Source organism: Xyrauchen texanus, chromosome 6 (genome assembly GCF_025860055.1).
Source record: "Xyrauchen texanus isolate HMW12.3.18 chromosome 6, RBS_HiC_50CHRs, whole genome shotgun sequence".
Taxonomy (NCBI): Eukaryota; Metazoa; Chordata; class Actinopteri; order Cypriniformes; family Catostomidae; genus Xyrauchen; species Xyrauchen texanus.
This window is the reverse complement of record NC_068281.1, coordinates 22,287,654-22,309,864: the sequence shown is the minus strand read 5'-3', so window position 1 is coordinate 22,309,864 and position 22,211 is coordinate 22,287,654. Positions and strand designations below refer to the sequence as shown.

Below are 22,211 nucleotides of genomic sequence, written 5' to 3'. Positions count from 1 at the left end.
CATGTCGGCTTTCAATGCAAAATAATATACATAAAGCATCCAATACCACTATCACATTTAAACAAATTAACTTTTTCCCTTATTGCTGATCCACTGTAATGATCATTCACAGCAGGCATACATTATTACAAATACTAATTATATTTTAGAAGGTTTCATTTTAATAGTATTTAAGAGCTCCTTGATTTCTACAAATAAAAAAACAGTTCATTAATTAATTTAATGGTTTCATAATCATTCACCAAATTATATGTTCTGTCTTAAAAATGGCATCTGTACTCAAGAACTCTGCTGATGATGTACCGAAGTATTCTTTGGGCTTAAATGATGACAGAATTTTCCTGTTTGGGTGAACCATCACTCTAAGATGGTTTAAAAACCTTTTGGGGACACCTGCACACAAAAATCAATATACAGTATGCTATATAATATTTTAAGCAGGGAAGTCACCAGAAGAACAGTGTGTTTGGTGGACAGATTTCACAATGGGACCCGGTACTTGACCTTTCTTCTCATATGACTGCTTGTGTGTGTTTTTAGCCAGACAGCTTGTGTTAATTGCCTCTCGTGGGGTAAAAAGAAAGCAGGCTGTCTCTTTTCCATATTGAGCTCTCATTTTGTCCTCTTAGTTCTCGTCTGGGAAACATTAGAGAGTATTAAACATTTTGGAAGCTTTAGACATTGAAATAAAAATCATTGTGGATCACTGTCCTGCTGGAAGAGCCAACCACAGACAATTTTAAGCTTTCTGGGAAGAGGCTTTTAGTCAGCTTTTAATTTTTTTTTTAATCTGTTGGTATTTGATAGAGTCCATGATGCCATGTATCCAAACAAGATATACAGGACCTCTGGCATTAAAACAACCCCACAATGTTAAAGATCCACCACATATTTAATCGTGGGCATGGGGTACTTTTCCATATGGCTACCATTCTGTGTGCGCCAAACCCATCTCTGGTGTTTGCTGTCAAAAAGTTCTATTTTGTTTCATTTGACCATAGAACCCGGTCCCATTTGAAGTTCCAATAGTCTGGAAAACTGAAGATGCTTGAATATGTTGTTGGATGAGAGTAGAGGCTTTTTTCTTCAAGCCCTACCAAACAACTTGTGGTGAAGTAGGTGACATCTTATTGTAGTTTTTGAGACTTTCTGACCCCAAGACCCATCCCAGCTGTGATTCTTAGAAAATGTTTGGACATTTGAACCATCCTCCTCACCGTGCATGGAGACAATATAGACACATGTCCTCTTCCAGGCCGATAACATTTCCAGTTGATTAATCCCCTGATGGAGTATTGGTTTTTTCAATGCTTTATCTATTTTCTTATAGCCACTTCCCATTTTTTGAAGCTTAACAAAACTTTTGCCGCAAATCAGATCTATATTCTTTAGTCTAACCCACTGTGATTGATGATTAAGGGAATTTGGCCTGTGTGTTACCTCATATTTATGCCTTTGTGAAACACGAAGTCATGGCTGAACAATTCCATGGTCCTATTCTCCCAGGTGTACTAAGACATTTTAAATATGAATGGGAAAATACTTATAGATATATTTTACTCATAAGAATTTCTAGGGGTGCCAATTATTGAGGCAAAATAAAAAATTATTTTCAATTTCAATTTGTTTACTACAATAAAAGGTTAGATATTTGTGAATATTTTGAATGAAAGATGATAAAGATAAACAAAAAAGACACATTTTTCACAGACGACTTTGCTCATATTTACCAATAGTGCCAATATTTTTTGCCACAACTATATACATTTTATCCTCCATTCACAGTGCATACAGGGTTTACTAGTGACCAGCACCACAATTGAGAGAACTATGAATAATATTTTTAATAATAATAATAATAATAATGGAGTGCAGATATGTCATGTTTAGATGTGTTTTTGTTCATGTCTTGATTCCATGTCTTTTATTTTGAAAAGTTGAGTCCCTGTTTCCATAGTCATGTGATGTCCTGTTTTCCCTCCATGTTCATGTGTCTTGTTTTCATTGGTTTATTGTTTCATTAGGTTGTTATTAGTTCTAGTTTGTAAATGGTTTATGCTTATTGTCTTGTTATCTTGTTTAGAGTTCTGTTTGTTCATTGGCTTATGTTTCCCCATGTCCATGTATTAAAGCCCTCGTGGTTGCCATTGTCCTTTGTCCAGAATTGTTTGTGTAGTCATAGTCAATAATTTGTTCACATTTGTAGTTAGGTTTTTGGGATAACACATTTGGAATAAAACTGCACTTGGGTTCTACACTTAATTTCATCGTCTTGGGCCTTGCCAGCAACGTACAAGATGGAGCTAATAAAGTAATCCTACTGATGCTGAAATCTGCTACTTTTACATATCTAATGCTAACATGATGTATTCCCTATATAGTAAGTTATTAATTCATCATAATTTTCTGGCTTGAACAGAATCTGCTGACCTTTTCTTTGCATTTTCTGCTCTGATATTGGGGGTTCAGTCTGCGGGATACTCTGAAATTGATTTAAACATAATAAAATGTGTATACAGAGCTGAGATAAGATACAATAATTGGTAGACTTATTGGTGAGCATACGTAATAAATAAAAATGCTTGAGAATTAGCATGTGCAGAACATTCCAATCCTTAGGTAATCGGTGGAATTTTTTGCAGAGTTCTGCGGGTGCAGTTTCCATACGGACCTGCTCATTAGTCTTTTGGGAAACTCAAACGAGCTATATTCAAAAGCATGAAACACATTAATATGCAGGCGTGCCGTGTTTTTTCCTACAAGTAGCATTTATGATGTTAAACTATTCAATTATGTTCAAATTGTGATCTATTAAAAACATAAGAATTTCATTGCAGGGTCTAGAGATACCATGTACGTGTCCAAACACCATTACATAAAGAATGTTGTAAGAAGCATCTGTTCATCATACAGTATATCAGAACAGCTGATTTCAAAGGTGGATGCATCTTATATTTTGAATAGTTTCCAGACATACTCTTTATGATGTCTGTGACACAACCTGTTTGATGTCAATTGTGCAGAATTAAGTACCATAATAGTCGGTAAACTCACTGGCTGACAGGCCACAGCCTACGTATGGGTGTGTTTATACTCCACATTTGCAGGAGTGCTAACTCAGGACATGTTTCTTTTTACATTTACATTTTTTAAATAATGGACACTTTCCATTAGTCTGGATGCACAATGGATGAATTAGAAAGGGAAATATAGTACTGTATGTTGTAGCTGGTTTCCTATGAGACAAAAGTTGGTCTTCCTCAAGGGGGCACATTACAGCTAGGTAAGCTAATTCCCCATTCCATTTTGACCCAATCCAAATAAACTTTTGCACAGTGTCAAAAGTCTTTCTCTCAGCCAATTATTGTAGTGCCAGCTATTAGGATGCTGTTGAAAGTAATTGTCAAGCACTCCTGTGAACATCTGTTATTGTACAACAAGAGCAAATGCCAAAGATAAATATGCAATCAACAGTGTTTCGCTGGTAATTGTATTAAAGCAATCACGGCTTACAACATGCAGCTTTAGTGATCAGCCATATCTCTACAAACCCAGGTGGACCATGAATAGAGAAAGTTGATTAGAGAGGGAGGGAGGAAGGGAGTGAGTGGGTGAAATTAAAGGGAAGGAAGCCTGTGTAACAGAAATCTCTGGAGCTGTAGCAGCATCTCATCTGTAGGCTCTCAGCAGCACACACTGAAGCTCAAGGAGCAAAACTTGTCCTGAACTTATCAGCTGTGGACTACTTGGGCCCAGTGCCTCTTATAGACTCAACCAAACTAAAATGAACCATTTGTTTTGGTTGAAGAGTCACTTATTAGCTCTGTTCCAAAACCTAGTGAGATGCCTTGCTATCTACTGCCTACATAGGCAGCTATATTCTAAGGCAGCATTCTAACTGAAAGTGAACCTCATAAGTGACTGATTTGGGAGCTCTATATTGGTATCAACTCTATTCACCAAACAACAAGCACTACAGGAGACTTGACTCAAAGTTGATTTTTAATAAAGAAACATTAGCATGTTGCTAAGCTAATATAACTGTCTTCTAATAAGCGTAATACACAGTGATACACAGTTATCATACTCTTTATCTTACAATGCACGCACGACACACACACACACACACACACACACACACATGTCTATCAACAGACTTATAAAACCATTGGTAGATTAGTGATTTCAGATTTAGATTGGGTTGTGAGGCCTTTTCAATGTAAACTGATAACACTTTCAATGTAAACTGATGCCCAACTGATATGATTCTTGGATCGACATATTATTAAGTGCATATAATCATTCCCTGAATTAGAAGCTTTTTAAACATTAAAGGAATATTCCGGGATCAATACAAGTTAGGCTCAATAATAATGATTATAAAATGTATTTTGACTTGCCCCTCCATATCTTAAAGCAAACATCTGGGTCACAGTAAGGCACTTACAATGGAAGTGAATGGGGGCCAATTTATGAATGTTTAAATTCTCACTTTTTCAAAAGTACAGCCGCAATAAACAATATTCATGTAAACACGATTTTAGTGTGATAAAATCACTTGCTAACCTTTTCTGTGTAAAGTTATAGCCAATTTAACAACCTTGTTGCCATTTCAATGTAATGTCCACAAACCCTAAAACCCTAAAGTGACTGTAAATATGACAATTTAAGCAATGAGTCGAAAAACTATTTTTGTGGTTGGATCAACATTATGCCACAAATTCTGTAGATTGAGCTTAACTTGTACTGAACCCAGAATATACCTTTACAACTAGAATGAACATTTGCAAAGAATATTACACAATGATGCCCTCTGGTGTAAATGTAATTTTATATACACACAAACACTGCTGCCAAAATTTTGGAGTAATGAAAACATTTTACTCTTATGGAAAGAAGTTGGTTCTTATATTCACCAAAGTGGCATTCAACTGATCACAATGTATAGTCAGGACATTAATAATGTGAATTGCAATTTGAAAAAGATTTTCAGAACTTTTTGTTCAGAACAACTACTTTTTCACTACTTTATCATTAAAAAAAATCCTCCACGTGCAGCAATGACAGCTTTGCAGATCCTTTCCATTCTAGCTGTCAGTCTGTCCAGATACTCAGGTGGCATTTCTCCCCACGCTTCCTGTAGAACTCGCCATAGATGTGGCTGTCTTGTCGGGCACTTCTAACGCACCTTACAGACTACTGATCCCATAAAAGCTCAATGGGGTTAAGATCTGTAACACTCTTTTCTAATTATCTGTTGTCCAATGTCTGTGTTTCTTTCCCCACTCTAACTTTTGTTTCAAAAGTGGCTTTTTCTATGCAATTCTTCCCATAAGGCCTGCACCCCTGAGTCTTCTCTTTACTGTTGTACATGAAACTGGTGTTGAGCAGGTAGAATTCAATAAAGCTGTCAGCTGAGGACACGTGAGGCATCTATTTCTCAAACTAGAGACTCTGATGTACTTATCCTCTTGTACATCTGGCCTTCCACAGCTCTTTCTATCCTTGTTAGAGCCAGTTGTCCTTTGTCTTTGAAGACGTTAGTGTACAGTGCATCCGGAAAGTATTCACAGCTCTTCACTTTTTCCACATTTTTTGTGTTACAGCCTTATTCCAAAATGGATTAAATTCATTATTTTCCTCAAAATTCTACAAACAATACCCCATAATGACAACATGAAAGATGTTTGTTTGAAATCTTTGCATATATAAAAAAAATTCAAAATGAAACAAAATCATATGGACATAATTATTCACATCCTTTGCTCAATACTTTGTTGAAGCACCTTTGGCACCAATTACAGCCTCAAGTCTTTTTGTGTATGATACTACAAGCTTGGCACACCTATTTTTGGGCAGTTTCTCCCATTCTTCTTTGCAGGACCTCTCAAGCTCCATGAGGTTGGATGGGGAACGTCGGTGCACAGCCATTTTCAGATCTCTCCAGAGATGTTCAATCGGGTTCAAGTCTGGGCTCTGTCTGGGCCACTCAAGGACATTCACAGAGTTGTCCTTTAGCCACTCCTTTGGTATCTTGGCTGTGTACGTAGGGTCATTGTCCTGTTGGAAGATGAACCTTTGCCCCAGTCTGAGGTCCAGATTGCTCTGGAGCAGGTTTTCATCAAGGTTGTCTCTGTACATTGCTGAATTCATTTTTCCCTCGGTCCTGACTAGTCTCCCAGTTCCTGCCGCAGAAAAACATCCCCGCAGCATGATGCTGCCACCACCATGCTTCGCTGTAGGGATGGTATTGGCCAGGTGATGAGCGGTGCCTGGTTTCCTCAAGAATTGACACTTGCCATTCAGGCCAAAGAGTTCAATATTTGTTTCATCAGACCAGAGAATTTTGTTTCTCATGGTCTGAGAGTCCTTCAGGTGCCTTTTGGCAAACTCCAGGCAGACTGTCATGTGCCTTTTACAGAGGAGTGGCTTCCGTCTGGCCACTCTACCATACAGGCCTGATTGGTGGAGTGCTGCAGAGATGGTTGTTCTTCTGGAAGGTACTCTTCTCTCCACAGAGAAACACTGGAGCTCTGTCAGAGTGACCATCGGTTTCTTGGTCACCTCCCTGACTAAGGCTCTTCTCCCCCGATTGCTCAGTTTGGCCAGGCGGCCAGCTCAAGGAAGAGTCCTGGTGGTTCCAAACTTCTTCCATTTATGGATGATGGAGGCCACTGTGCTCATTGGGAACTTCAATGCTGCAGAAATTTTTCTGTACCCTTTCCTAGATCTGTGCCTCGATACAATCCTGTCTCGGAGGTCTTCAGATAATTCCTTGGACTTCAAGGCTTGGTCTGTGCTCTGACATGTACTGTTAACTGTGGGACCTTATATAGACAGGTGTGTGCCTTTCCAAATCATTTCCAATCAACTGAATTTACCACAGTTGGACTCCAATCAAGTTGTAGAAACATCTCAAGGATGATCAGTGGAAACAGGATGCACCTGAGCTCAATTTTGAGTGTCATAACAAAGGCTGTGAATACTTATGTATACATTATATTTTTCATTTTTTATTTTTAATAAATTTGCAAATATTTCAATAAATCTTCTTTCACATTGTCATTATGGGGTATTGTTTGTAGAATTTTGAGGAAAATAATGAATTTAATCCATTTTGGAATAAGGCTGTAACATAACAAAATGTGGAAAAAGTGCAGCACTGTGAATACTTTCCGGATGCACTGTGCACCTTTGTATGAAATCTTTTTGGCAATTTTAAGCATTGTATAGCCGCCTTTTCTCAAAACAATGATTGACTGATGAGTTTCTTGAGAAAGCTGTTTCTTTTTTGCAATTTTTGACCTAACATTGATCTTAATATTTGACAGTCTATTGCACACTGTGGCAACTCAAAAACAAACACAAAGACAATGTTAAGCTTCATTTAATGAACCAAATAGCTTTCAACTATGTTTGATATAAATGGCAATTGATTTTTTAGTACCAATTTATCATGATACTCTTAAGATAAGGTGTTGGAGTGATGGCTGCTGGAAACGGGGCCTGTTTCGATTTGATAAAAAAATGACTGTGGTGATGGGTCGTGGTCGTGTGTCTGTCTATGGGAGAGATGGAGTGGTGTGGCTCATCAAGCTGATTGACATCATTTCTAACAGCTGTTTCTCATTACATTGATAGTGAAGAGATGCTTTAAAACAGCCAAACGCCAGAGGAAGGCAGAGGACGGCACCAGAGCGCAGTGACTGGCCCTATTGAATTGTGCCCTGTGCTTAATAATAATAATAATAATAATAATAATAATAATAATAATAATAATAATCAATCATCATTATTATTGTTGTGGAGCTGAAGTGTTCGAAAAACTATGCAACTTTTTGTTGCTTTGAACTGAGGAATACGAAAGCCCTGAGAAGGCGGCACTCAAACGAACTAGAAAGAGAGAGAATAAAAGCTACCTGAAGCTTGTCACTGCTCCCCGTCTCCTCCTTTTCCATACCTGAACCCGTAGATCCTTTACAATTACTTTTTTCAAATAGTGATGGTGCTGGGTTTTTTTTTTTTACATCAGTAATGTCCTGACTATCTTTGTTATCAGTTGAATGCCACTTTGGTGAATTAAATTACCAATTTCCTTCCGAAACAGCAAAATCTGTTCATTATTCCAAACTTTTGGCCGTGTGTGTGTGTATATATATATATATATATATATATATATATATATATATATATATATATATATATATATATATATATAGGCCTCCATGGATCTAGGGTTGAAACAATTTGTTGACATTATCGATAATGTCGACAATAAAAAATTGTCTGTAAAAATGTTCATTGTCGAATAGTTATTTGATCTCATTTAATGTAACATGAGATCACTTTAAACTCTAATGATGATGCGCGAGAGTAGCACAGCGGTTCGCGTCTGACTGAGGAGAGGAAGAATTACACAGCTCACAGTGCAGATGCACTCTAAACATTCCAAACAGCTTCAGGTGATGTAGATTGCAAATATGAAAGCGTTGTTGTGGAATAAGCGGAGCAGGAGCTCTTTAAAGGAAACACCCAGGCATTACATCTTAAATGTAGTTATATTTATTGCATTTTATATTTATTAAAGTTCAAATTGTACAGCAGCAGATGATCATGTAAATAACTTCAAACTCCGAAACTGGCATTTCTCTGTGCGATCAGCGCCTCTTCTATGAGTTGCGCAAATGTCCCGATCTAAGGGGGAGAGATTGAAACTGCACCCGGCTGATGCACACTCTGTCACGGGAACGCTAGTCCCTTGAGCTCACATGCATAATGCAGCTAGATTAGAACGTGATGGCTTGTGACTTATTGGATCATAATAAATGTCACTATGCATTTCTTATTGTGAAGAAAATTGGCAATATTGCAGCTTTATTAATAAGAGGGAGTTTGTTTTTAGTTTGTTAAAGATGGATTGAAGTGACAAGAAAGGTGAGAGAGGGTAGTATTCACACCATTATACATTGCAACAAAATACATTTTTGATTTTATTTTGTTTTGGCTTGTTTTCCAATATAAATATCTAAAACTCCTTTAAAACAATGTACATTTTCTTTAGCACGTATACTGCAGAAGTAACAAATATTATCTAAGAATGTTGAATATAATATTAAAAATACAAATATTCTAAAAATCATTTAAAAAAGATGCATTCGCCTGAGAAGCAGCATATAAGATATTTAGACTTGCTTTCAGAGAATAGATCTTGAATATAAGTATATTTTGTCTTTACTGCAGAAGTATAACCAAGTGAAAAATACACTTGCGTATATACAAAATACACTATATAAGATACATTCTCTTAAAGCAAGTCTAAAAATATTATATTTTGCTTCTCAAGTAAATGTATTGTGTTTTTTTAGACAATGTTATTCGAAAACAAGAGAAACTTGATATCAATATTATTTTTTGCAGTGAATTTCTTTACTGTATTAAACTAAAATATATATTTTTCCCATTAATTCAGTGAATGTCTATTAGAGCGCATTAAAAGAAGCCACTGCCATCATAAAATACTGTTGCCATGAAGGGGTGTATGTGGTCTGCAACAATCTTTAGGTAGGTGGTACATGTCAAAGTAACATCCAGGACCCAGGGTTTCCCAGCAGAACATTGCCCAGAGCGTCACACTGCCACAGCCGGCCTGCTTTCTTCCAATGGTGCATCCTGATGCCATCTCTTCCCCAGGCAAGCGATGCACACGCACCCGGCCATCCACATGATCTAAAAGAAAACATGATTTATCAGACCAAGCTACTTTCCTCCATTGCTCCAAGGTTCAGTTCTAACACTAACATGCCCATTGTAAGTGCTTTCAGTGGTGGACCGGGGTCAGCATGGGCATTCAGACTGGACTGTAGCTACACAGCCCCATACGCAGCAAGCTGCAATACACTGTGTGTTCACCTTTCTGTCATGGCAAGAAATACGTTTTTCAGCAATTTGTGCTACAGTAGCTCTTCTGTGCGATTGGACCAGACAGGCTAGCTTTCACTCACCACATGCATAAATGAGCCTTGGGCAGCCATGAACCTGTTGCCTGTTCACCTGATGTGCTTCCTTTAACCAATTGTGGTAGGTAATAACCACTGCATACCGGAACACCCAACAAGACCTATCGTTTTGGAAATGCTCTGGTCCAGTTGTCTAGCCATCACAATTTTTGCCCTTGTCAAAGTCGCTCAGATCCTTACTCTTGCCCATTTTTCCTGTTTCCAACATATGAAATTCAAGAACTGACTGTTCACCTGCTGCCTAATATATACCACCCCTTGACAGGTGCCACTGTAATAAGAAAATAAATGTTATTCACTTCACCCGTCAGGTGTGTGTGTGTGTGTGTGTGTGTGTGTGTGTGTGTGTGTGTGTGTGTGTGTGTGTGTGTGTGTGTGTGTGTGTGTGTGTGTGTGTGTGGTACTGTGCAAAGGTTTTAGACATTTGTGTTGCATAGTGAGGATGTCTTCAAAAATAATGCCATAAATAGTTTATATTTTTATCAATTAACGTCATACAAAGTCCAGTAAATACAGAATAAAGCTATATCAATATTTGGTGTGACCATCTTTGCTTTCAAAACGGCATCAATTCTCCTAGGTACACCTGGACACAGTTTTTCTTGGTGGTTGGTAGATAGGATATTCCAAGCTTCTTGGAGAATTTGCCACATTTCTTCTATTTCGGTGGTCTCAATTGCTTCGGTCTCTTGTAATCCCAGACTGACTCTATATTCAGTGGGGAGCTGCCATCTGATACAGGGCTGTGTGAATGGGTGAATGGGACACAGTGTAAAGTGCTTTGGTAATCTTTAAGGTTAAAAAAGGCGCTATATAAGTGCAGACCATTTACCATATTATTAAATATCCCACTTTAAAAAAGACATTTCCCCTCAAATTTCCTCCTAGCTGTTTCCATCCTTGACTGAGCTGTTTGCATCCTTAAAATTCTTATTTATTGCAATGGATAAAAGCATCTGCTTACAACTGGGGGTTTGCAATGGAACTGCATGGGATTTGTTCAATTTGTGATGCTGAATTAAAGTTAATGCATGAAAATGTATCACTTATAAAACATGAATAAAGTTAGACCTATCTAAATAGAACACTAGCATGATATTATAAAGATGATTAAATTAGTTTCCAAACGTATTTCCGAATAATAACGCAAAGACATTGTGAAGTTCACTGTTTATTGATTGATTAGCTTTAAAATATCAGTGGGTACTTCAGTTCAATAATTTTGGCCTTAGCTCAGCTAACAAAACTAAAAAAGATTGGGAAACCCTGTGTTAAATAAATAATTAAAGGTTAATGACTGTTTCCTATGGGGGAGGGGGTTCAGGACTATTTTCAACTTTTACTTGCAATCGCATTTTCTATTTGTGGACATATAAATTGTGACACAATCCAAATGCAGTTGCAAATTGCATATTACTGTTTGCATTTTCATTTACACAATCATACAAAGTCTGCCAAATTTCAATTGGAAAAGGAAAGTCCATTTGCATTTGCATTTCCTGTCTTACAAGTTATGACCCTATCATATTGAAAAAGCAATATTAATTACACCTTTTGCCATTTCATTTACTCAATGTCCCGTATGGAGCCTGCCAAAATTCAAATAGAATCACAATCACACTCGCATTTCCTATGCCTTACACCTGTCAGTCAGATTTGGTAGTGGGAATTTGTACTGTGGATCGTGTTTGTAATTGGTAGTGATGCCAGTCACAGTCGACCACATTTTAGAGCACCTGCTGCCTTGCTGTCGACGGCCAAGAAGACATCAGGAGTGGACTGGGAAGAGAAATCAGCCCGGGATTTTACATAGAATCTGGCCCAACTGTTGTTGAGCGGGGGGTCCGTGTCCTGTTCTGCATATCGCTGCCCCCTTCTGCATATCACGGTTTTGTGTACCGTTCTGCAAAACACGGTGGCCCATTTCAGCTTATAGTGGCCAGCCCACCGGGAAAAGTCCCGGTTCTCCCGATGGCCAGTCCGCCCTTGACTAACATTGACATTTATAAAACATCCAAATGAGCTAGTTTATTATGGAGGACAAAACATACATAAATAAATGTAATAATAAGAAAATAAATAAAGGAATAAATGTCTTGATAAAACAAATATAATTAGTTTTTAATGAAAGTTATTCCTGAATTTATTTTTGTATGACTTTTTTTCCTTTATTATTTTCTATTTTTATTTTTATTCTTTAAAACATTTTTTATTCTTTCATTTGTTTTTGTTTTTATTATTATATAGTTATGCATTCATTTATTTTTATATTTATTTATTCCCACATGTATTTATTTCTATATTTAAACATTCCCACATTTATTTATTTTTGTATTTATTCTTACATTTCTGTGTCTCTTATATGATAATTATGTGGGCGGGTCCTGCTTACCATTGTCTTATTGTAGATTGAAGCGTGTGCTCGATTACTCTTGACTTGTTTTGATGTGATGTAAGGTCATAGCCATATTGTGTAAACTATAGCTATTTGTGGGGCTAAAAACATAAGAGCTTAAGTCAATCCAAGATTTATTGGTTATACTACAATCACAAAATAAATGGGGAGCTGTTTCTTCAACAAAACCACAAAATGAGCAAGTTTCATAAATGATATGATTTAACCTTGTCCTTTTTTTTTTTCTGCATAACTTCATAATTTGATGTCTGCAAATCCATAATATTGTTTTCTGTTGTTATGATTGTTCATTGTAAAAGATACAACCATGCTTCATTTCCCTGATCGTTTATGTATGTATACATTTGCAATAAAAAAAATCTATAGCTGAAGCTTCACATATATCAATAGAGTTGCGCAACTTGCGAATGAAGTCGATAACCGCGCATCAAATGACTGTTTCATTTAGAGTAGAGGTGCTTATTGATGTTTTAGGAGAGCTGTATGCCGGTATGAATGTTGTAGCACATCCTGGATTGTTAAACTCTCTGCAAAATGTTTCCCTGCATATTCAAAATCAGTGCCAGTTAAAGTGTGCTAAGGTGGGACGTCCATCTGCTTCCGATAATACTATTGAGCTCTCATCCAATGATGCACTGGAGCTCCGCAAGGACCGCTCCCTCATTTCCATGTTACAGACAGAAAAGTAAAAATAAATACATGTATAAATAAATAAATATGTATGGTAATTTATAAATATGGAAATGAATATATGTGGGAATAAATAAATATAAAAAATAAACACATAAATAAAAAAAATATGCAAAATAAATGAATAAATAATTAAAAGTTAAAAAGAATAAAAATAAAGTTAAAAATAAATATAGAACATAATAAAGGAATAAAGTCATACAATAATAAATTCAGGATTCAATTTAATTAAAAACTAATTATATTTGTTTTATCAAGACATTTATTCCTTTATTTTTTTTATTATTACATTTATTCATTTATTATTTATGCAGGTTTGGGCCTCCATAGTTTATAATTTGCAAACTATAAAAATATTGCAAACATATACATTAGCTGATCAACTTACAATGTAAGGTTCATCACTTGCCATTGTCAGTTTACTCATTCCTGTTGTGTGTCCTCAACCTGGCAACCCGTGTGAGCTTTGAGTTTGGGGACGAGGGGGGGAGACAACTCTCCAATATTTTGAATTTAGACTGCAGTACCAATTTTAAACGCTTGATGTGAATGTTACATATTGCTCCTTTAAACTTGAAGCACTCATGTGACTGCACACCCCTTCTAAAAGTGATGTCACTTCACTTCTAATTGCAAACATGCCCCACAGTATAAACTCCCACCCCCAAAATTGATTGACATGTGTTTGTGTAAGGCATAGGAAATGCAAGTGCAAAGGTAATTGCGATTCCATTAACATTTTTGTAGGCTCCATACGGGATGTTGAGGAAATTATATAGCAATGGGGAAATTAATGTTGCTTTTTCATTATGATAGGGTCATAACTCGAAAACATTGAAAAAACAACCAATTGAAATTTGGCAGACATTTGTTTGTGTAAATGAAAATGCAAACGGTAAAGTGAAATTTGCAATTGCATTTGGATTATGTCAAAATTCATGCATCACAAATAGAAAACACAATTTCAAATACAATGTGAAAACAGTCCTGTATATCCTCCAATAGTTTACTGTACTTTTCTACTTTCAGTATCGTCTTGCATCACCACTTACAAAAAGACTCCTCCTCCAGTCCCTCCCCGCACCTCCACCAAGCCCTTCATCTCTATCACAGCCCAGAGCAGCACTGAGTCTGCGCAGGATGCTTACATGGAATGTCCCAGTATGCGGGGTGAGCCAGTCCTCCATTCCGGTCTCAGCAATTCCACTGAGAGTATTGACAGCATGAAAGCCCTGACGGCAGCCATCGAGGCGGCCAATGCTCAGATCCACGGCCCAGCCAGCCAGCACGTCAGTAACAGCACCGTTACAGTTAGCACCAGCCCCTCTCCCCTGCCACTGCCAGTACCCATAGCCATAACTGCCATGGATGACGTCCGTAGGGATGTGCTCAGGAAGGGCAGATGCCTTTCTATTGGCATCCAGGTGAGTGAGATACAGGAAGCTTTCAAGTTACTCTTTGAGATGTTATGCCAGAAAGCACATAAACAAAGGAGTCCAAAAGAGACCCCTCATGAAAATACTTATTTTTCCTGATTCTATACAAATGTTTTTATCTTATAGTATTACATATTATATTTGAAGCAATATTATTAACATAAAAAATGAGTGAAAAATTACATGGAAATGATCAAATTCAGTATTTTTTCAAAGCATATGCTATGGTGCCCTTTTGCTTTAATGACAGCATGCACCAAGCAAATTTGTGCAAAATCTGATTGTCCATGTTACCCAGCATAATCTGAGAATGTTCCAAAGAACATCTTGTGTAAATCGATCAGCACACAGATTTTTGCTCATTACCCGATTTTACATTGCATGTAAACACCTTTACCAGCGTTCTTACAAATGTATCCAATGTGCGCAAGTGTTGTGCACATATTGTTCACGTTTTGACAAAAACAGGTTAATCTAATTATTGCAAATCTCATGTACACACAGGTTCCCCATGTTGTTGGTTTTCTTGAGTAAAATTCTTTTTTATTTATTAGTTATCAGGGTATTGCTGTGTATGTAAGGAGTGTCATTACATTGCATTAGTAATTAAGCAAATCTTACACATTTCTTAACATACTATGTAATCTGTTGACATTAGTCATTCATTTTAAAGGTGCAGTATATTATTAATGACACCTGTGGCTTAAGTGAACTGCAGCCAGCTACCTGTTGCTCATGCTCGTGCACACACTCCATAGGGACATGAGCGAGCGAGCATCTACCAAAACAATGACATAATGTACAAAGAGGCTGAATGTGACTCACCGGCATCATGCTGACAGATGAGGTAGCATAATTGAAATTACAGTTATGATTGTTTTACTACAAACTTTGAGACTAACTAAAACTACTTCTCAGCTAACATAGCATACTGATACACACATACAGTTACATACTACCGAACCATACCTGACAGTTTACTGTTGTATGTTTTGTATGTCATATTTTGTACTACGAATAAGAAACCAGTGTATTTGCTTACATTTATCTTGTATTCCTGACTTTTAGGATAAAGAGAAGATTGTTGAAATTATTTGAATGTTACGAAGCAAGGTAGATTGCAATTCATCAGCGTTAGCAGGCAAAATCAAGTTAGCTAAAATTATACAAACCAATCACTATAGCACTATATTTCACATGCTTTGTAGTTATGTAAGCTTAACTGTCCAATAAGAAGAACGCCAATTCAGGGTCGGTTTTGATCCCCAAAACCAAACGAAGGTCCCACCAGGAATCAAATGCCCTGCCGATGTTCACTCTAGTTTTCGCTTGACCACGATCACATTACCGCTTAGCTAGACAGGATTCAGTAGATAAATGTTTTTTTTTTTTTATTCTCAGTTTGTGTAGGGGTCGGTGTTGTGCGGGGAGATGGATATTTGCTGGATTCCATCTCTAAGATAACGTTACCTAGTGTTGCAGTTTGTTGTCACTGTTGAATAGTGGAAGCACTCAGGCAAGGCTCTCATGACCGTGCATAAACGTCACATCCTTTGGATTTTCCCGGCAAAAGCGACCCGCTACCTTCCCATATAAATCAGTCTACAGGCTTTAATAAACAACCTAGGAAGTCTGGGAAGGGCAAATTTTTTGCGTTATGCATTATTTTTTACATTACAAGCCATTCACACATTGGCAAAAAAGGTGAATATTACATGAAAATTGTTACATATTGCACCTTTAAGGTTTAAAAATAATAATAATAATAATAATAAAAAAGATTTTCAGTGTGGCCTCAGACTTTAGTATCAGTATGGAAGTTGCTGGTTTATAATGTAATTTTTAAACAGGTGGATGGGCCTGATGACCAGGAACTAGAGGACCAGTCCAAGTTTCAGTCAGTGGGAATTCAGGTTGAAGAGGAGCATGGGTAAGTCAAGATCCATGTGTGCTTGTGTGCTGTTCGAAACTGCTGCTTCATGTGAGCCCAACTCACTCTGGCTTGGAAAGCTTTTGATTTGGCCTCCTGTATTAGTATGGTTTTGCATGGTAATTATCTGACACATCTGTTCCACACTGTGAATGCAGTGTTGTTTATGTTTGACACCATGGACCAGTGATTGGTCATTTGTTGACTTGCTCAACCTGCATATAAACATTTCCAGACACCATAAAGCACAATTACAAATCACCCTCACCTGCTTTTTAGCTTCCATTACTTTCGCTTGGTTCCATTTCATCTTATATTATTGACTATGAATGAAATGTGTATGATTCATGTGCATTAAATAAAATATCAGTTTGATTAGTGCAGTCAGTGTATAGAACTTCATATTGTTTCTTTCTGAAAATTATTGTTGGTCCTCTACAGAGGTTGCATATCATTCTGCATATGATGAGAGAGTGCATTAAATCCAGGATTGAGAAACTCTGTATTAAAGAGACACTTTCACTTTACTGAACTTGTGGAGCAGAGACAGGATTATCCTAGTTTTCTAAAGCTGACATGCTATGGCTTTGTCTCAAAACTGCCTAGCTAGACAGTATTTAAGGCATCTAAAAGTTGTCTCAAATGGAAGACAATAGATTATGCTAAAAATGCCTATTTTGGCCCAAATCTGTGGTTACACTATACTCTATGTGTCTTGATAAAGCAACAGTGTTAGGATAACAGTTGCATCCACATTCAGTCATTTTGATTGGAAATAGTTCCATCTATAAAATATAATATCATATTTTATTTTATTTAATATTCATGTGTGCTTTTTTATTATTTTAGATTATACACCAACAGTGTGTGGTAAATAAGTTGTGTAGGTCGCTTGCCACTGTTTGTGTGGTGTATAAGTGGCTGTCAATGAAGTTCATGCCTTGGAAGAGCATTTCAGAGCAATTACTTAAGAGGTGCAAATGTGGTCTATGTAGACAATGGCTCATGCAGTTAGCAAACAGCAAGTCAGCTAATGTTTTGAGCCTGTGGCTGTTGTTTATGGCACAAGTGTCACATTATTTGTTTTGTTTTACAGAAGAACAGTCTTCAGAACTCTGCCTTGTTTCTCCTCTTGCATTCTGGTGTTTCGTATTATAGAAAATTAGCAGTTAAGATCTTCCCTGTTTTCACTGCTATTGTCACCCCTAATGTTTATTTTTCCTTCCTTTCTTCCTTCTCTATTTTTCTCTCAGTCACCGGCGGTTCAAGCGCTCTAACAGTGTAACAGCAGCAGTACAGGCTGATCTGGACACTCCAGACTATACGCCAGCTGATTCTCCTGTCACAGATTTCCCCTCTTCAGGCTGTTTGTCACGGCAGTACTCACGCGATGCCGCCACTTCCACCGTCAGCATCCAGGGCTCAGGGAACCACTACCATGCCTGCACATCAGATGATTTTGAGGATGTTGGGTTTGACCCCTCCATCCTGCCCCCACCTGACCCGTGGATCGACAGCGTGACGGAAGACCCCTTGGAGGTCGTGGGCCACTCAGTGTGCCAGCGTGATGGCCGCTGGTTCCTCAAGCTGCTGCAGGCAGAGACAGAGCGCATGGAGGGCTGGTGCAAGCAGATGGAGCAGGATGAGAGGGAAAATAGGCTACCTGATGACAGTGAGTGACTGATTTAACCATAATGCTGCCGTACAGCATACAAACTGCAATGGACACATTTTACAGACTGATGACATGCTTCCAGCTTATTTAGCCATGTAAATCTAACAAACTTTTTATATTTTCATTTATATATTTATAATTTTGAATATATTTATGGCATAATTTTTTTTAATTACCCTAGAATTAATTAATTAAAAACTAGTCAACACTGCAGCGAGGGCATCAAATACAGCTGCTGACTGAGTGACTGTAAATTGGCATTGTTGTAATTCATCTCTCTCTAATATTTTACTGTTTTGAAAAGTTGTGGAAACAATACTGGAATTTTTCTTTTCGCTATTTAAGCAAATGGGAATGCAAAAATAATATTTGCTTATTTTTTTATTTTTTTCAAATGTTTCATTCTCTGCTATACACTCACCTAAAGGATTATTAGGAACACCTGTTCAATTTCTCATTAATGCAATTATCTAATCAACCAATCAGATGGCAGTTGCTTCAATGCATTTAGGGGTGTGGTCCTGGTCAAGACAATCTCCTGAACTCCAAACTGAATGTCAGAATGGGAAAGAAAGGTGATTTAAGCAATTTTAAGCGTGGCATGGTTGTTGGTGCCAGATGGGCCGGTCTGAGTATTTCACAATCTGCTCAGTTACTGGGATTTTCACGCAAAACCATTTCTAGGATTTACAAAGAATGGTGTGAAAAGGGAAAAACATCCAGTATGCGGCAGTCCTGTGGGCAAAAATGCCTTGTTGATGCTAGAGGTCAGAGGAGAATGGGCCGACTGATTCAAGCTGATAGAAGAGCAACTTTGCCTGAAATAACCACTCGTTACAACCGAGGTATGCAGCAAAGCATTTGTGAAGCCACAACACGCACTACCTTGAGGCGGATGGGCTACAACAGCAGAAGACCCCACCGGGTACCATTCATCTCCACTACAATTAGGAAAAAGAGGCTATAATTTGCAAGAGCTCACCAAAATTGGACAGTTGAAGACTGGAAAAATGTTGCCTGGTCTGATGAGTCTCGATTTCTGTTGAGACATTCAGATGGTAGAGTCAGAATTTGGCGTAAACAGAATGAGAACATGGATCCATCATGCCTTGTTACCACTGTGCAGGCTGGTGGTGGTGGTGGTGTAATGGTGTGGGGGATGTTTTCTTGGCACACTTTAAGCCCCTTAGTGCCAATTGGGCATCGTTTAAATGCCACGGCCTACCTGAGCATTGTTTCTGACCATGTCCATCCCTTTATGGCCACCATGTACCCATCCTCTGATGGCTACTTCCAGCAGGATAATGCACCATGTCACAAAGCTCGAATCATTTCAAATTGGTTTCTTGAACATGACAATGAGTTCACTGCACTAAAATGGCCCCCACAGTCACCAGATCTCAACCCAATAGAGCATCTTTGGGATGTGGTGGAACGGGAGCTTCGTGCCCTGGATGTGCATCCCACAAATCTCCATCAACTGCAAGATGCTATCCTATCAATATGGGCCAACATTTCTAAAGAATGCTTTCAGCACCTTGTTGAATCAATGCCACGTAGAATTAAGGCAGTTCTGAAGGCGAAAGGGGGTCAAACACAGTATTAGTATGGTGTTCCTAATAATCCTTTAGGTGAGTGTATAAGTTTAGCTGGCTATAGTTTACTACCGCTTTCCAAACTCAGAAATGTGAAAAGGGTCCCTAATCTCATAAAGAGATCAAATAAAGAGGCATTCTGACTTCTACTGGTCAACCAGTCTTAAAAAGTATGCTAGTCGTTTCTTGCCCATGATCATCTTTAAAATGTCTTCTGCCCCCTGCTGGACATCTTAGATATCAATTTATTTCCCTTAAATCTGTGACAAGCACAGTTTTCTTTCCTGTGTTGACAAATTTTCTATTGAAACAGTTTCAATTGAAGATGGGTGTTGAGACGGGAAATATCAAAGGGCTTGCCCCTTTTTTAAATAGCAAACAGTCTGTTTACGAGAGAGTTGTGAACCATGATTTTCTATTTGGTATTGCCAATCTGAAATAAGTGGTATTCGGGGGAGGGACATTCTTATTCTAGAAACCATTTGATTGGACCAAATTTAGTGAGTACAGTATGCATGAATGCAGCCAATATTTTTGGTCTGTATTCCCACAAGAGAACGATTGTACATTTTAAATGTGTTTATCTGCTAAGTGAATGTGTCAGCATTTAGCATAGCATATAGATGACCTCAAATCTAACAGACATGGAGTAAAAGACACAAAACTGCAGTTTTACTTTAATGGGAAATGTTTTAGAAATCATTTCAGTCAACATAACTCTAATAGTCATACTTTATCATATTATTTGTTTTTAAGAATATCAAGTGGCAAAAGGAGTAGGATTCTTCATCTCCAGTGCTCCCCACTATTGCAGTGTGTTGTGATGAGTGTATATTATGCTCACGTGTCTGTTTGTGTGTGTGTGTGCTGTTCAGTCTTGGGAAAGATCCGCAGTTCAGTGGGAAGTGCACAGCTGCTTATGTCTCAGAAGTTCCAGCAGTTCAGGGAGCTGTGTGAAGAGAATCTGGTGAGTACTGCTAACAATTTTAACAGTAAAAGTACTAAACATTTTTCTGACAGAAACATATTTTTGGGGCTGAGGATCTCTGGAAAGGAAAGGAAATGTGGGTGATTTTCACCTTGGTACAACAACAATATTGACAAACAAGGACACACCACCCTGTTGAAACAGCTTAGATCAGTATGAAGTATCATGCTGGTCCAGGCTGGTTTATGTTAGTTAGTGCTGGTTCCGTGCTGTTCTAGGTTGTGCAACAGTATAACAATTGTATTTCTGGTGAAGCTGGGTGAGGATGCTGAACTTTTTAACAGGCCAACACTGTTGAAAACTGGCTTATGAGAAGAAATCGTCTGTAGTATCATCCTCCCACAGTTAACACCATGTTTTATAGAGTTAAATGACAGAGTAAACAAATGATGACTGAAAGGCTGAAAATTCCAAAACAAAATGATCATAGCATCAAAGTCATTGGCATAAAATGATCAGGAGAATACAGGATCTGTATCCTTTGAATTGAATGGGTATTAAACTGTCAATATCACATATATCAAGGCCTTTTTGGATGTTTAGGATAGTACAAATTTAGCACATACATTACAAGATGATTAGTATAATTCTTCTCTCTTCCACTTTTTCTCTATTACACGTTTCGACTCAACAGAACCCAAATGCTCACCCAAGGCCAGTGGCTCAGGATCTGGCAGGGTTCTGGGACATGCTCCAGCTCTCCATTGAGAATATCAGCCTCAAGTTTGATGAGCTGCACCAACTCAAAGCCAACAACTGGAGGCCCCTCGACCCCCCTGAGAGAAAGGTACAACAAACTTGCAGAATCATTATGGCTTGAGTCATTAAGATATGAAGAATGTAAGTGCAGGCATACCAGATGCCCAATAGAAGAGTAAAATTCCCCATTCATGTGCATGATCTGTTGCTTTTGTAGTGTGATATTATGCTTTCAGTGGTGGGGACTGGCAACACACAGAACTTTCAAAATCCATAGAATGTGACATTAACAGAATATCACTGTGTCGAGAGCTCATCAATCTTGCCTCATCTGTTAGTCCTCCAGAAACAGCTAAAGGTTGTGAATTTGCCCCCTAAAGTGTTGCTCTTGCGGCCCTGTGCCTCATGTATTGTACTGCTGTTGGTCTGTTGGTCTAATGTGCTGTTAATCATGTAGACTGTAAATGTTTTTTTCACTCACTCTTAATTTCCTGACATCCTCTCCATGTTTGTTTTGTTTGTTTGTTTGACAGTGAGCTGTTTTCAGAAGTCATTCCATCTGGCACGCACCATGGGGGCGTCGGCCCCCAATCTCTCACCCCCGCCGAGCCGCTCTCTTACTGCACGCAGTCGGCCGCGGAAGCATTAGCACTGCTCTTTGGTGCTAACCGCGGCTGGCCTTTGTGCAGTCTGTGTGCAGGTGTGCCATACTGCTGTCTCTGCTCCTCTTTCTCCGCCCGCTGTGGTGGCTAACTGACTGTTTGTC

The 22,211-nt window shown here is 38.1% G+C and overlaps 1 protein-coding gene across 1 annotated transcript in view; it reads left to right on the top strand.

Annotated features, from left to right (window-relative positions):
* LOC127644779 (disks large-associated protein 1-like) overlaps positions 1-22,211 on the top strand; it is a 182,859-nt gene that overhangs the window by 159,501 nt on the left and 1,147 nt on the right. The window contains exons 7-12 of the mRNA XM_052128158.1: positions 14,152-14,546; positions 16,409-16,488; positions 17,742-18,160; positions 20,634-20,725; positions 21,381-21,533; positions 21,584-21,586. Of these exons, the coding sequence (XP_051984118.1) occupies positions 14,152-14,546; positions 16,409-16,488; positions 17,742-18,160; positions 20,634-20,725; positions 21,381-21,533; positions 21,584-21,586 (1,142 nt within the window). The remainder of the gene's footprint in view (positions 1-14,151; positions 14,547-16,408; positions 16,489-17,741; positions 18,161-20,633; positions 20,726-21,380; positions 21,534-21,583; positions 21,587-22,211) is intronic.